General features: G+C 40.9%; 3 protein-coding genes across 3 annotated transcripts; 1 reads left to right on the top strand and 2 right to left on the bottom strand.

Annotated features, from left to right (window-relative positions):
• The first annotated feature begins 52 nt into the window (after positions 1–52).
• On the top strand, positions 53–1,813 carry LOC119656928. The gene is made up of 2 exons (XM_038063621.1): positions 53–618; positions 682–1,813. Exons 1-2 carry the CDS (start codon positions 577–579, stop codon positions 1,696–1,698), a joined length of 1,059 nt encoding a protein of 352 aa, XP_037919549.1. The 5' UTR covers positions 53–576; the 3' UTR covers positions 1,699–1,813.
• Positions 1,723–12,989, bottom strand: LOC119656927 (N-acetylglucosamine-6-phosphate deacetylase). The gene is made up of 5 exons (XM_038063620.1): positions 12,610–12,989; positions 2,808–3,082; positions 2,532–2,750; positions 2,155–2,476; positions 1,723–2,043 (listed from the first exon to the last, which is right to left on the bottom strand). The coding sequence occupies exons 1-5, from the start codon at positions 12,809–12,811 to the stop codon at positions 1,868–1,870; spliced, it is 1,194 nt and encodes a 397-aa protein (XP_037919548.1). The 5' UTR covers positions 12,812–12,989; the 3' UTR covers positions 1,723–1,867.
• Positions 12,990–14,569: 1,580 nt separating this feature from the next.
• Positions 14,570–15,597, bottom strand: LOC119656895 (piggyBac transposable element-derived protein 4-like). The gene is made up of 2 exons (XM_038063575.1): positions 15,297–15,597; positions 14,570–15,237 (listed from the first exon to the last, which is right to left on the bottom strand). The coding sequence occupies exons 1-2, from the start codon at positions 15,595–15,597 to the stop codon at positions 14,570–14,572; spliced, it is 969 nt and encodes a 322-aa protein (XP_037919503.1).
• Between the last annotated feature and the right edge of the window lie 1,648 nt (positions 15,598–17,245).

The following is a 17,245-nucleotide window of genomic DNA, read 5'->3' as shown; positions in this document are numbered from 1 at the left end:
TTGTAACGATTTTAATTTCGCGAGTAGATTGATAATGGGGAAGTCGTTTCAGATACGATGGCATGAATCGCACATGATTGCATATAGTACCAGAAAAAATCAAACGTTGTTGGAAACTTTTCCTGCAAGTCATGACCAAAACGTGAATACAGAAGTTAATCATTCGTGGGAAGAAATTCGTCCACTTTGTTGTTACTAATACTAAAAATGAACCTTTTTTGCGCTATTGCCTTACCTGATTTGTATGTTGAATCTTAATAGATGCATAGAAGTAATTTTAAGTATTCACTGACCGCTATCTGCTATATCCTTCTACCAACACTGGGAGACTGAAACTTTTTCCAAATTCAGTTTTCTTTGCAGTCTAGACCATGTCCAGGTTATTTGATTCTATAAAAGCTGCATATCTTTCTCCAACCTGAGATCACCACCGGCACGATGCTACTATATCAATTTTCCACTTGGACTTCCTTAGAAATGTAGGAGATTGTGAAATTGTGGTTTTACACGCTTCGCTAACTGCCGCAATTGAGAAATTTCCTCGGAAATATATTGTATAAAAGATTCAGTGAGTTGATGCCGATCACTGCATTTCTTCTTACGTTTATTACAATGAAGGTACCCGTCAAGATATATTATTTTGATTAATATCTAATTATCAGTTTACCAAACTCATTTCAGCATCTAAGGAACATAGTTTTTGTTTTCTTCTTCAGTATTGTGCAATCCAGTGAAAAAGAAGGATTACTTGAAAGTGATTTGGAGATAAACAATGCTCACTATGGAATAGGATTGCATCCTGGCCTGCCTGATGTTCCATTAAATCTCTCTGATGCTTCATATTTTCATTCAGAATTGCATTTCAATTCTTCAGATGAAGTGTTAGATGCAGAAAAAGATGATGTTCGACATAAACGTGAGCAACCTGAAAGCGAATATGACTATTCCAAAGCATATGAACAATTTATTGCTGAAAACTTTCGTTTTTCGGAAAACAAAGACGAGAGTTCCGAGCCGGTTGGTGAAAAGTTGTGTAAGACCCTTTTCAAAGCCGGGAAGCGATGTACAGTATGCAAGAATACGAAAACGAATGCCCAAGCGGAAAACTGTGTGTATTCATCTGCTCCCGAACTGAGAAAGTATGCTTTCAAGCAAGAACGGAGCTACGGCAATGGCAGCAACGAACAGGACACATATTCCAGCAGTGAAGAAAAGCCTGCACTGCCCACATCATATGTGAACCATTCAAGTCAACACGCCCATTACAGAACGACTGCGGTACCACCACTTAATGAAGAACTATCTCATGAGCAACTCACCCAAAGCACATTGGATCCACATTTGAGCAGAAGTGCTACTGGGGACACCGATGATGACAAGAACAATTGGTCAAAATGCAAGAGGAGATACAAAGACGGCACTACATGTTATTATTGCAAGGATAAAAACGGCTTAAGAAACGAAGAATGTGTATACCGTGGCGCAGAAACGAAACATAACATCGAAGTACCTCGTCGAGATCCCAAACGACCGCGACAATCTTCACCAAGTGTTTCTTTAGACGCCGAGTTCAATCCAATGGAAAAAGAAGTGTTCAAAAGAACTGTTTCCATGCGTATTCAACGAGCAGCCGACGAAGTGTGGAAAAAACCAAGGACTTTCCTGTATGCAAAAAGAATTACTCATGCAACAAAATAGACATGATTTATTGATACCACAATATTTGCTTCAAGTATAAAATATATATATATTTTGTATAATTGATGAACTGAATGTATCTTTCTTCATTATTATTATAAAATAGATTGGGCTTTCTCTGGAAGTTTACAAACTAATTTGCTTTACATCCCAGTTCTAATGAGGTTTACTATCGATTGTATACACATTCTCCGGCTATCCATGTGGATAGAACGTTTAATTTGTCATCCAAAAATACAAAGTCAGCGTCTGTTCCGAAATCAAGTGTACCCTTTTTATCTGAAATGCCTAAACATTTGGCAGGATGAAGTGATGCCGCTTCCAAAGCGAACACGGAACTGCAATCTGAAGTAAGAGATTGTTATTTTATATAAAAAATTTCCAAGAAAGTTTTTATTACGAGGTCTACTACGTAATTGAAACTTAGAGCGCTGAAATAGAATTCTAAACACTTACTCGTTGATTTTTTGAGTATCTTAATGCATTCATCCATTGACGCTATACTTCCGCATAAAGTCTCCGTTCCGGCAATGTACGCTTTATGATTTCTAACCTCCATATCAAATTGTCCAATATGATGAAACCCCTCTTCCAAACCCATTGCTGAAATAGCATCGGTCACTATGACCAAACCATCGGGATGGGTTCTGTGTGCAATCCGAAGTGCGGCAGGATGCGTGTGAACCCCATCGGCAATTATTCCAAAATAAACAGTTTGCCCAACTGGAATGTTATCAGATGCTAAGAGGCCAACAAGACCAGGGTCTCTGTGATGAAACTACAAAGAAATATTTCAAACCGAAAATTATATTGCATATTCGAGACTAACAAACCGGCAGCATTGCATTGAATAAATGAGTGATCAGTCTTGCTCCTTTATTAACTGCTTTTTCCCCATCGAGTAAATTCCCTGTGGAATGTCCAATAGATACCGTTATTCCACGTTGTACCAGTGATTGAATGACTTGACACGAATGCTCTTTTTCAGGAGCAAGTGTTATGATTGCCACATCGTCCAGATTACCATACATTTCCTCAATATTATCCATCCCCTAAAAGATAAATAAATTAAACTTGCAGATATGATTTTATGTTTGTATTGTAGATACCTTCTCCAAATCACGAATCAACTCCATAGGATGTGCGCCCTTTTTCTCTCGACTAATGAATGGACCTTCCAAATGAACTCCTAAAATAGTAGCACCATTTCTATCACCAGCACGCTTTTTAATTTTAGGTAAAACTTTGTGGTATGTGCTTGATGGTGATGTTACGATTGTTGGACAAAAAGATGTTACACCATGCGACAGTAGCTCTTTTGCAACTTTGTTTATACCGGACTCGACGGTGTCGATGTCATAAGAAAAGTCCACTCCATAGCCACCTGAAAATGTAGATCAAAGTTAAATAATATTGAATTGAATATGTAACACAAAACCTTATTAAAATCGGTTCACTGTCTGTCTGTCACACACACTTTTCTCCAAAATGGCTACATCGATCCAAATGAAATTTGGTGGACATATGGAAACTATGAAATCCCATGCATACAGTGAGTGACACAAATTTACGTGGAGGTTAAAGGACAGGGGGAATGCACAGGCTTGGAAAAGTACTTTCCGAAACTGACATCAGTTTTGATGTAAATTGTAAAATTCGTAAGTAAGGAGTCAAATTGTGTACACTTAAAGTGAAACAGGACTCATTTTCGGAAACTACGCAACCTAAAAATCTCATAAAAAACGTCGGAATGATGCCCTTACATGAAATGTAGGCTTCAAAAATGTCCCAATCCAAGATCTGTTCGAATAAACGCACTAATAGAATATTATCAACTTTTTGAAATTTACTGGAAAACCCCCCTTAGATTCATTCTAGGGGTAATAAATCTTGTAGCGGGCAGTATCGCACATAATTCTGTCGAGGAAAAAAAATCAGGATGTTATATGAAATCTAGGCCTCAAAACATGTCCCACTCCGATATCTGCTCAAATAAACTCAACTTTTAGAAATTGACTGAAAACCCCCTTTAAGTTCATGCTAGGAACATCAAAATAGAGGACAATATCTCGCATACGCATTGCCAAATTTCATGAAAATTCAGCCATTAGCAGCTCAAACTTATCAATTTCGCGCAAATTTACTGCAAGATGCTGACGTCATAATTAACCAGAATAATTGGCATTCGAGTGAAATATTAAAGCCCCATATATGAAGAAGTTACTTCTCTCCAGCCCTTTTACGCTTTCCTGTTTGGTGAGACCTTTTTTAAGGTTTGTGTGAAACAAAACCTTATTAGAATCGAGACGGTGTCTGTCTGTCTGTCTGTCTGTCATTCTGTCACAGCCGATTTATTCGGAAACGGCTAGACCGATTGTCACGAAAATTGGTGAGAGTATGTAATCTGGTGTTCCCTTTACATGCAGTAAGTGGCGCCATCTTGTGTTAAGTTTAAGGGGGGCTCCCCATACATGTGAATGGAAACCGAAAAATCTGAAAAAAATCACAGTGGTGCATCTCTACGGAATCTAGGCCTCAAAATATATCCGGTTCCGATATCTGCACAAATAAATTTAATAATAGTATATTTCCACATTTTAGAAATTTACCCGGCACCCCCCTTATGTTCATCCCAGAAGTACAAAATTTGGCATGCGTGTAATGAAGTACATAATGCACAGTTTGGTCAAGTTTGAAGAAAATCCAACTATTATTAACAAAGTTATAGGGGGTGAAACTTTACAATTTTTTGTGAATTTCGTGCATTCTACAACCTGCATGACGGCATCATCACATATCAATTCGACAATACCACAACGAAATGAGTTCTTATGAATTGGGTCCCAGAGAATTATTTTGTTTTAGTTTTATAGTTTTTTGTCAGCCAGACATGTGTGTATGTAGGTATATAATATATGCGTGCTAATGAACTTTGCGGGTAGTGCCTAATTCAAATAGATATAAGAAGTAAATCGGAAATATGGGTACGATCAATTTATATACGTGCATATATATGTGCACGGTAATAAGCAGTTTGTTTGTTTAGGGTGAGCGTGATATCTATGGCTGTAATATGTACGTATGTCTCGTAGTTTGGAAAAATATGAAGGATTATGTTGGCCTTGTAGCTATATACGGACAGAAAAATGTGCGTTGAAGTTTCTCACATAAGATGAACACAAAACCTTTATACCCGAAGCGCGAGCTTCCGGTATTCCGACTTGTTTGTATCTGTTTTTGGTGGAATTCTTCACATTTGCTAATAATGTTGAACTCCTAGTGGGAAGCGTATGGAGTTAGCTGTAATCGATAGAATACTTTGCAGAGCAAAATATTTGTGTAAATAGATGCTGACATAGTTGAATTTAAAATTATTATGAAAGTGCAACTGCCACGCACTCAAAATTGAAATTGAGTGAATTAAACAATGCAAGTAGAGCATTTGGAATTTTATGATTGATTGTTGGCCAGTTGCATTTAGTCAAACTTTAGGTAATGGTCCTGGCAGATGATGGCTCAAAAAGTTTGAATTTTTCTCTATGCATTATAAGTATTATATAATTATGTGTATAGTTGTTTGTTGCTTGTGTATGCATGGCTAATATTGTTGTATTCTAACAAGGGTTGAAAAGTCCAAAAGGACCCTATCACATTCTCGAGCGCGTATCGACGGAAACTTTAGTGAAGCGTCAGCTGGTAGACCTACACAAGGAGCGACTGCTGCGCTCTCGTTGTTGGATATTTATTTTTCCTATCCCCATCTATCAAATGAACTATTTAATTATGGTTGCATTTTTTATATTATATTCAATGTTTATGTTGCCCCTGATATTCACAATACCTTTAACAGTTGTGCTCTTTATCACAATGTGCATAAAACTGTGCTAAGCTAGTCAGAGTCCTATCTACTACCGATTCCTTGGTAAAATAGAGTACCTGGTCGTTGACACCAGTGGCAGTATTACTTCTCCAATGCAACTTCGATTAAACTCAATTATATTTAATTAACGTGGGTTGGATCTTTTCTGTTCTTAAAAAGAAGTAACGAAACAAGTAAATTGTTGCTGGTTCATTTTTTATCTCTTACTAGCTCTAGGCAAGAATAAACGAACACTTTGGGAATATATATATGCGTGTATATTTTCAAAATAATACATATATATGCTGGTTCTCCGCTACGCACGAATACTGTCATTAGATCAAATACGTTATTTTTTTAGTTTAATTTAATACATTTAATTTAAAAATAAAAATAAATTAATTATTTAATATATATACAACATTTTTTGTTTAATTTTTCGATGGTTCTACTCAGGAATAGGCTACGTATAATTGGCCATGAGAAAACCGCGGTTTCTCTAAATTCACACCACACACTTGAAGCGTTTGCCCTTGAACTTTATTAGCGGTTATAGCAAAGGATAACCGCATTGGAAATTGGAAACATTTGAATTAAAATGGTATCTCTGTTGGTAGCAACAGGATGCGCGATATTAGCACAAATTTTCCTTTTGCTTTGCCGGTGAGAATTGTTGGTTCGATCAAGTCTCGTTCCATTGGAAAGTTTTGATGAATTGAGATTTCGAAGAAGTATGACCTTCTTCAACTTTCAAATTCTAACAATGCGGTGGCAAACCGGACGATTGACTGCGCCTTCTTCATTCCTAGCAGTGTCAATGGATTTGTATGAGACCAAGTCACGAGGCAATTTTTGTTGAATCAGACAATTTACTTCAAGATGTCATTTTTTTATGCTAAAATTGCGCATTCTCTTAACCGATTATGATTCTGGTAGATTGCAAAAACAAGATAAATTAGTTCTTCTTTCGATGGTAAAATTGTGCAAAAGTTACTTGGTAACATGATAAAACCATTTAAATCACTTGCAATTTTGCCATAAAAAATCTCGAATAGTTGCTTTGAAATCCCACGGACTGATTGACCATTTTGCGTATGCGCACCCATAACTTCTGTACATTTCCCCACAGAAAAGAACTTTTCAAACATGCATTCATTTCATCAGCTGGAAACTGTTTGGCCTTATTCAGATAAAGCCTTTTCCTGCATCAGACAAAGGTCTGTGCCTGCATCACACATCAGTCAAAAAAATGTCTGAGGCGTCATCAGATATCACACAGGAAAATATCTCCGTTAGACAAATGCCTGTTTCAGGCAAGACCTTTTTCTGCATCAGACAAATGTCTGTGTTTGTCACTAATCACTCGCTTGTTCTAAAAATAAATTCTAATTGAAAACGTTCATTTTTGCAATTTTTAGCTTTAACCATAATTACTAAGCTGACGTTTGGCATCTATATGGCATCTATCCGGCAATGCTAAAGGAGGGTATGGAGCATTTAGAGCGACCTCTAAGAAATATTTTTCGAGGATGTCTTGCTCTGGGCTACGTGAATTCTTCTTGGCAACAGGTTAAGGTAGTTTTCATACCGAAACCTGGGAAAGATGACTATTCTAATCCAAAGAACTTCAGACAAATCAGCTAGACTTCATTCTTGCTGAAAGGTTTGGAGAGACTGGTGGAGCGTCACATTCGTGGAAACGCACTTAGGTCACACCCACTTAGTGAAAACCAACATGCTTACCAACGTGGAAAGTCCTGTGAGTCTGTTCTTCATTCTTTGGTCACAAAGATAGAGGATGCAACTTTGAATGGTGAGTACGCGATGGGGGTGTCCGTGGACATTGAAGGGGCTTTTGACTGTGCGCTTTTTCAAGAACTTTGTGATGCCGCTATGCTAACGCAAAGATTGTTGTGCGCTGAGGTAGGGGTCGATCGCTACCTGACTACGGAAGCAACGAAGGGCTGCCCCCAAGGAGGTGTGCTTTCGCCGCTTCTGTGGAGTATGCTGATCGACTCACTGCTATGCGAACTGCAAAATTTGCCAATACACGCTCAAGCTTATGCCGATGACGTGGCTGTACTTGCTGTTGATCGGGATCTTGGAACGGTGTGTAGGAATATACAGCGTGCCGTTGATTTGATAGACAGCTGGTGCCTTAGACATGGTTTGTCAGTTAATCCAAATAAAACCACAATGGTTTTATTCACAAAAAGGAGAAAACTGGATGAACTTTGTCTCCCTGAGATGAGGGGTACTACCCTTCAACTCTCCGAAGTGAAATATCTGGGGGTAACTCTAGATAAAAAACTTCTTTGGAACAAACATGTAGAGGTAAAGATGAAACGAGCGCTCACAGCTTATGGGCTGTGCAGACGGACCTTTGCCTCGACATGGGGACTCAGGCCTCATGTGGTAATGTGGATATACGTTGCCATCATTAGGCCGATGTTCGTATATGCATCCGTAGTGTGGTGAGTTAAGGTGAGACAAAAAGGTTTTCACCGTAAACTAGCCGCACTGCAAAGAACTGTTTGTCTGGGTATCACTGGTGCCATGAGCACGACATCCGGCGCAGCTCTGAATGCACTACTCAATTTGCAGCTCTTGGATATATTTATTCAAAGCACTGCAATGAGAGCAGCTCATAGGCTAATTCGATTAGATCTATGGGAAAACAACGGACGTGCGGGATGTGGGGGGCACAGAGCATTGGAAGAGTTACTGGGAGGACTGAATCCAGTTCTTACAATGCCTTCCGATTCTCGTGTTCCCATACATCTGTTTGGTAGAAGATATGTAGTTACCGTGAAGCGTAGAGAGGACTGGGAAGACCCAGAGGAATGCGTGGCGGGATATACGGAAGTCTTCTACACCAATGGCTCAAAAACAGAAGAGGGTTCTGGAGCCGGAGTCTACCTCTCGAATAAAAACGAGAAGTGGGCTTTTCCTTTGGGACAATATGCAACGGTTTTTCAAGCCGAAGTTTATGCGATCCTAAGGGTGGCAAACTGGGTGATTGACGAGCGGTTGAAGGGCAGGCGTATCGCAATCTGCAGTGACAGTCAAGCTGCACTGAGGGCATTGAGAATCCTGCGATACGTTAACGAATCCGGAATATTCCGTTAGACGGGGGAGTCGAGTGCAATGGGCCAACGCGGCCTGAGTGCTCAGAAGCTGTAGCTGTGGGAGCTTTTTCTTAACGAAAAGCTGCAGACGGAGAAGGATGAAAGCGAGTCTCCCGCGCCTAAAAACGGGACAAATTGTACCAGCTTTTCCTCCCGGGTGGGGGTTGGGTAGGGCGGACAACCCTACACGGAAAACAACTTGTTACGAAGCCACAACAGGAGCCTCGGACTGGACGGATTACACAACGACGAACCCGGCAACGACAACGGAATAATGATTTGCGCATTTTCTCATGGAACGTGCGCTCCCTGTACAAAGATGAAGCTGATGAGCAGCTAGCCGATACCCTCTCCCAATATAGGGCTGATGTAACAGCATTACAGGAGATGCGTTGGACAGGGACCGGTTTCCTGGAGAAGAGCCACTACACCATATATTATAGTAGCCATCCAGTAAACCATGTGCTGGGAGTAGGTTTCTTAGTCAGCCAAAAAATGAAACCTGCTGTTATCGCCTTTGAAAACATAAGCGAACGGTTATGCACTCTGCGCTTGCGAGGCAAGTTTAGAAATATAAGCCTCATTATCGTTCACGCTCTTACAGAGGAGGCTGCAGAGTCGGAGAAGGATACCTTCTACGAGGCAGTAGAACGAACCTTCGAAGCCTGTCCCAGATATGATATCAAAATCATACGGGGATTTTAACAGTCAAGTAGGGAAGGAGCCCGTATTCAGGCGATACGTTGGCTCCCATAGCTTACACGAAAATACAAATGATAACGGATTGCGGATTATTCAATTAGCAGGGTCACATGAAATGGTTGTTGGAAGTACCTGGTTTGCGCGGAAAGCGGTCCACAAACATACGTGGGCCTCTCCAGACGGGACCACTTTCAATCAGATTGACCACGTGTTGATCGAACGCCGCCACCTCTCAGCTTTGATCAATGTCAGAACATATAGGGGGGCCAATATAGACTCGGATCACTATCTCGTTGGCATGGTGCTCCGAGCTCGAATAACAATACCACCTAGAATCCCCTCTGACAATCAGGTGAAAGTTAACACTGAAACAATCCACAACACAGCCCTCTGCGACACCTATAAGAGGGAAATGGATGCCGCAATAACCGCAGTCAACAGAGGACCTGGAGATGAAGCATCAACAAATGATCTTCACAACCACCTGAAGAACGTTATCATTGATACGGCCACAAACATACTTGGCCCCAGCCGCAAAAGGAGTCGGAACGGTTGGTTTGACGATGAATGTAGGCTAGGAAGAATGCCGCATACAGAGTAATGTTGCATTCTCAAAGAACGCGGGTACGCGCAGAGACTTATCACGAACTCCGTCGAGCGGAGAAGCGACTTCACAGACATAAAAAGCAAGCCTAGAAGAACCAACAAGTCTCTGAACTAGCAAAATACAGGGAGCAACCGCACCAGGCGCGGCAGTTTTACCAACAAGTCAGCAGGATGAAGCCTTATACACCTCGAAAGAGGGAAATCTGATTTCCGACAGAATGGGCATATTGGAACGATGGGTTGAGTACTTTGATGAGCTACTGAACAACCAGAACATCGGCGAGTTGGAGGTCCCGCCAACTGAAGACGACGGGCAAATACTGGCACCACCAAGTTTAGGAGAAACAGTCCGTGCAATTCATCGGCTAAAAAATCATAAGTCGCCGGGAGCCGATGGAATTACAGCCGAATTGGTTAAATATGGAGGCGACCAGTTACACCAAGTGGTTCATCAACTTGTGCTCAAGGTATGGGACAGCGAATCAATGCCTGACGATTGGCAACGAGGCATTATCTGTCTCATACATAAAAAGAGAGATATCACACAGTGCAGCAATTATAGAGGTATCACGTTGCTGAGTACCATCTATAAGATATTCTCCGCTGTCGTCCTAGGTCGGATAGCCCCATATGCCCAGAACACCATTGGCCCATACCAAAGAGGTTTAACTTCAGGCAAATCAGCAACAGATCAGGTTTTCTCTCTGTGGCAAGCGATGGGAAAACTGTTGGAATATGGACAACAGTTGCACCATCTATGTATCGATTTTAAAGCCGCCTATGATAGCATAGCCAGGGTAACTGTACACGGCCATGAGGGAATTCGGTATCCCGACGAAATTAATAAGACTGACTAGGCTGACCCTGACCAATGTGCGAGGCCAGATAAAAGCAGCAGGATCACTCTCAAGACCATTCGACATCAACAACGGTCTACGACAAGGGGATCCCCTATCATGCGTCCTCTTTAACCTGGCCCTCAAGAAAGTGTTCCGTGATGCTGATGTAAATGCAAGAGGTACGATCCTCTTTAAGTCCACCCAACTACTGGCCTATGCTGACGATATCGACATCATGGGAAGAACCACCCGAGACGTACAAACTGCCTTCATCCAGATCGAGCAGGCGGCAATCGAGGCGAGATCTTGGGCTGCACATGAATGAAGGCAAAACAAAATATATGGTGGCAACGTCAGCACCGAAGACGAATCAACCAACAACATCAAACCGCACTGGTCAAACAGGAAGAATAAGGATAGGAGAATACAACTTTGAGACCGTTGACAATTTCTCCTATCTAGGGTCGAAAATCACAACCGATAACAACTACGATGATGAAATCCGCGGACGGTTGTTGTCAGCCAAGAGAGCCTATTTCAGCTTACAAAGACTGTTTCGCTCGAAACGTCTCACCATGGGGTGAAAGCTCTTACTGTACTATGATCTTGCCAGTCCTCATGTATTCCTCGGAAACTTGGGTTCTTAGCAAGAAAAATTGCGAACTCTTGGCCGCGTTCGAAAGAAGAATCCTCCGAAGAATTTTTGGCCCCCTACATGAGGATGGACGATTCCGTAGGCTACACAATGACGAAATCTATGAGCGATACCATGACCGTCCGGTTGTGGATAAAATCCGGCTCAATAGGTTACGGTGGGCGGGTCACTTAATCCGTATGGATGAGGATGATCCCACCCGGAAAGTCTATAAGGGCAATATCTATGGTAGAAAAAGAAGATGAGGCAGAGCCTGCCTAAGATGGAGTGATGGCGTAGGCCAGGACGCCAGACAGCTTTTAGGGATATCGAATTGGTGGACCTCGGTGCTGAACCGGGATGTCTGGAGTTCCTTATTAAGACAGGCCTAGACCGGATACCGGCTATTGCGCCGTTGATGATTATGATAATTTAAGAATTTTGGGCCTCCTACATGGTATTTTTGAGGCTGTAGATTCTAGAAACACGATTTTTGTCGTCTTTGACTCCCCTGAGTCTCAACCAATCTGAAACAAATATTAATAGCTTCCGTAAATTACCCAGGCATGACCACATTAGCTTCTATTACAATCAGTGGTAGATTATGCTTGTCCCTATACTGCTACCGAAATTTCATGATAATAGGTTCAATCACTTTCGAGTAATTTTGCGGTTGAGACGGGTCGCCATAGAATTTGTCTCCGCAAACATTGATAATGATTCTCAAATGTGTGGTTCATTTTCCGCGGCTTTAGGCTCCCAATGAACTATTGCTATGGGTCGCCGCCCAACAGTGCCTAGCTGATTTCGTTTTATTGGGCTTAGCGTGTGAATTAATTTCGGTTGATGGACACGTTTACATGGTATAGTGCCTAATGGAGGGTATACTTGTCACCCGAACTTTCCTCCGCACCGACGTCTTCACAACAACTGGGATAACTATGAGATAAGATGAAGATAAGATATACAAAGTATTATGAAAGTAGCCCTGTCCAGCTCAGCATAGTCCGTTGATAATGGACACAACATGACGCTCATATATACATATTTTTTTCGAACTGGGATATCTAGTCACCAGAAAGGCCACACAATTTGTGATAAGTATGACCTTTGAATCTGGGTCATCTCCGAGTCGTACGTTACCATTTATCTGCAGATCGATGAAGCCGGGAGCGATTATTGCATTCTTGCAATCTATCTGGACGTCCGCCTGTCGGCGCTCATCGAAGAAAACACTTTCGGGATTTATTATCTTTCCGTCTCGAACCCACAAATCATCAACGACCAGACCATGGTTTCTGACGAGACGGCAATTTCGAAACTGGATTAAAACGGATGACCCCATCTTTGCATCAGTTTTTCGTTAAGGCACAAGCGAGCTAACTTAATTTTTGTTATTAACTAAACATTTCACTGTGGCTATCGCAATTCGGTACACTAAACCACGGTAACGAGTACAAACACCTCCAACTCGCCTTCTATGACACACAACAGCTGATCGACTGTTCCAGCTTGTGAAAAATATATTCGAGAAGATAGAAAATGTAGATACTTTTGTGTCATGCGAGTGACTTGCATGCATCCGCAACTTTCTTGGCCTGAAAAGCTGAGTACGGATGCGATATGGGTGAAGTTCTCTCTTGGCAGAATATGGTGGTCACGGAATGAACTTTGAGAACAAATTGCCCAAATGTGGAATGAAAGCTTATGAGGAGCTTTGATGCCCTTCTATGGTATAAGCTTCGAGTGCAATTGACGAGAGCGAGCGTGCGCGGTGGGAAAATTCATTTTTTTGAATCTTTTAAGCGAGCGAGCGAGGTATTGTACTTTGCGTTATACACAGGATGAAATTGATTTGGTAGTTTAGATGGAGCACTCGCGTCTTGCTCACGCTAATTGCATCTCACACTTAGGCGACTCCATCGGCAAATAAGTTGCATAGAAATGATCTCGTATCTCGGAACTGAATTTGTAAGACCAATTTACATAGTCTTCTTGGAGCAATTGTAACTTTAACCTTCATCCCTCCCTCATTTCCCCACACATTAAAGTTCCTCGCGAATCAAATTGATACCCCATAGAAAGTAGACGTGTTTCATGCATTTTTATTTATTTTTATTTGGAAAAATAAAATAAATAATAAAATATTTCGAAAATATTTTATTTAAACAAAATTGAATTCAGTTCATAAGTATTTATTAAAAAAAAAGTCGATTTTCGCAAAAAACTTTCAATCCCGAAATGTAAAAAATGAAAAAATGAATTAAATTATAGTTTATCAATGCAGTTTGTGCATAGTTTGAAATGATGTGCATTGCAAACATAAGTTATACACTTATCACAGCGATTGCTGTATAAATTTTTGTTGTTTTTATATTCGCAATGTGCACAACGACTTCGTTTTCCTGCTGACGGAGCATGCGTGAGTTTTTGAGAATTTGGTAAATTCGATTTTCGCGATGCGTTTGTCGTTGATGTTGGCGCTGCTGATGTTGATGTCGTTGGTGATGATGATCTTGATGAAATATTCTGAATTTCATCTATAACAGCATTTGCATTTGGTGTTCGAGGACGAGTTTTTCTGTTCGCAATATATGGTGTAACTAATTGCTTTCCGAGCTCCACTAAGTACAAGCGACGGCGATACTTTTTTTTCTCATATTTCCAATCTGCGTTGAGATGAATAAATATTACGAAACTGTTGTATGCTGAAGTATCAAGGATGTTACAGAAAAGGGCTAATGGCCAACGATTCACCTTGCGTTTGCAGCGATAAGTGCCTACGAGTTTATCTAGAGAATCAACACCACCTTTCGTCGGATTATAGAATCGAATAATTTCCGGCTTTTTTTGTTCGTCGTTAGCCACACTTTTCTGGTCATGAAGTGTACTAAATAGAGTGACAAAACGATTCTTTTTTGGTACGTAAGAGACCATTGTGCTGCGCAAATCATGATTGAACACAAATTCGGAATGATATACTGGTTTGTTTTTCATTTGCAGCAGCAATGGTGGAATTTCTTTTCGATTTTTTCTGATCGTTCCAATCAACTTGTTTTGTTTCTTTTTCAATTCTAGGGCCAACTGCCGTGAAGTAAAAAAATTATCTGTTGTCGTAACAACGACAACTCAGTTGATTGCTTAGAGTCAGAACAACTCTTTGGCCTTGATTTACTTCTGCTTTATAATTTCGATCGCGACCCGTATATACTTCAAGATTCCAAGCATAATATGTACTTGCATCGCACAAACACCATATTTTGATACCGTATTTATGCGGTTTTGATGGTATATATTGTGTAAATGGGCAGCGACCGCGAAATGGTACAAGTTGTTCATCTACTGTAACGTTTTTTCCAACAGTGTAACACATTTTCAATCGATTCACCCATTTGTCGTAAACGTTTCGTATTGGTGCCAATTTATCTCTTGATCGAATTCCCTTTCTCTGTTCTTTGTCATCGAAACGAATGCATTCATTTATTAGTTTGAATTTTTTCAAAGTCATTGTGGCGCGGAAGATTGGTGGTCCTGTTTGGTCATCCCACAATTCATTTATACATTGCCCATGCGATCTGTACACGCCAGCTAATATTAGCAAACCATAATAGGCGCGCAAAGAAGCAACATCAACTGGTAACCAAAGTTCCTTGTATTTTCGAGATCCATATAAATTTGTCATTTCAACTATTGTCTTTTCGATTGGTTCCATGAATAATAGAAAAGACGACAAAATACCAGTACATCGTGACGACGCAAACAAAGTTCGACCTGTTCAAGCAAATATCACAAGCATAACAAGAAGAAGTAGAATATGAAGAAAAATTTACCAGGTGTTTCATGTAGAGCAAATGAAGCATTAGATCTATTCGGCAATTGTGGCGGCGGCTCGAAATAATAACAATATTTTCCATCTTTCGATAACACAAACTCCTTCGGTTCAGAACAAGTAGTTTCATGTTGCTGTGGTTCATTATCTACAACATCGTCGTCTGACTCGTATTCACTACTTTCATCATTTTCACCCGGTTCTGGTAAATATTCTTCGTCGTCACTACTAGTTTCAAATGGATCAAAATCACTTTCTTCCTCGTCGTCTTCACGAGGATCGAAATCAAATAAATTCGACATTTCGACAATAAAACGCGAAACTGAACACAAAATACGCTTGGCAAGCAGACAGAACTGTGTTCGTTTGATAGCTACAAGAAAACAAATGTCGGTACTGTACCTCTGTTCCGAACACATAACATTACGTAGTATCAATTTGATACGCGAGGAGCTTTTACGTGACTTTTTTTATTGTGCCAATTGGGTGAAAAATAGAAAAGAAGGAAATATATTATCTAATGAATTTCATAAAAATATTCCTTGGGCCAAAAAAGCAGGTCAAAATATTAATATTACTACAAAATACAGAACGTGAAAGTAGCGATTCGTATCAAATTGATACGAGGGACGGATGAAGGTTAATAAAAGACCTACCAGAAATACGTGGACTTTCTTTCAGATACTTCTACTACAGCCCACATTTTCAAGTTAATATAATATTTACGCCAATGTACCATTTCTAAAGGTCCTGCGAGGTGGGATTGAAGAATACAGTGTACTCGCGAAATAACGAACCCGCAAATAACGAACAAGCCGCTCGAAATAGCGAATATAATTTTCGTTTTATGGTATTTTGAGTACGAATAATGCAATGAATGCCGCTATTTGAATTTATGTTACATCCATCAAGCGCGAGACAACACCTTTCAAACGTGTCTTTAAATCTTTCGAAGCGTGTCTTTCAATCTTTGTTGGAAACATGTTTCATAACGAGTTGAAAAAGTGTAATGACTTGTTTGAGTTGGTGGCGGTCAAAGACTCTCCTGAGACGACCAACCGGGGAAACCTACCCCAAGAACCCAACAATTTGGTCGCTTGTTTGCTTCTTTGCATTCATTCGCTTTGGACCGTTCTGACCTTACCAATGATCTTTGCTTTCACGAACTTCTCATCTAGTTTGCCATTGTCCCGCTCACACATGAGCACGACATCCGGCGCAGCTCTGAATGCACTACTCAATTTGCAGCCCCTGGATATATTTATTCAAAGCACTGCAATGAGAGCAGCTCATAGGCTAATTCGATTAGATCTATGGGAAAACAACGGATGTGGGGGGCACAGAGCATTGGAAGAGTTACTGGGAGGACTAAATCCAGTTCTTACAATGCCTTCCGATTCTCGTGTCCCCATACATCTGTTTGGTAGGAGATATGTAGTTACCCTGAAGCGTAGAGAGGACTGGGAAGACCCAGAGGTATGCGTGGCGGTATATACGGAAGTCTTCTACACTGATGGCTCAAAAACAGAAGAGGGTTCTGGAGCCGGAGTCTACCTCTCGAATAAAAACGACCGGGGAGGCGAGTACAATGGGCCAACACGGCCTGAGTGCTCAGAAGCTGTAGCTTCTTCCCCCACCATACACACACACACACACACACACCCCGCCTCACTGCACTGCTTAAGTTGAAAAGCCGCGTATAAACGATGTTTCTGAGCTGAAACACACGTGCTCAGCGTCGCAAGTTGTAACCCTTCCCCTGTATCTCCCGTGTTTGTAGGATGCGCCTCTGAACCTCTGCTCTCAGAATAGCAAGTTTATCATGAGAATAGACTCCAGGTTTGCATCATACACAGCGTTCCGTCGTCGTAAAAGGGCGTAGGTAGCTCTATAAATAATAATAATCGTTGGCGCAACAATCCATGTTGGATCAGGGCCTTGAAGTGTGTT

Source organism: Hermetia illucens, chromosome 5 (genome assembly GCF_905115235.1).
Source record: "Hermetia illucens chromosome 5, iHerIll2.2.curated.20191125, whole genome shotgun sequence".
Taxonomy (NCBI): domain Eukaryota; kingdom Metazoa; phylum Arthropoda; class Insecta; order Diptera; family Stratiomyidae; genus Hermetia; species Hermetia illucens.
The sequence above is the reverse complement of the archived record's forward strand: the minus strand, read 5'-3'. Positions and strand labels throughout refer to the sequence as shown.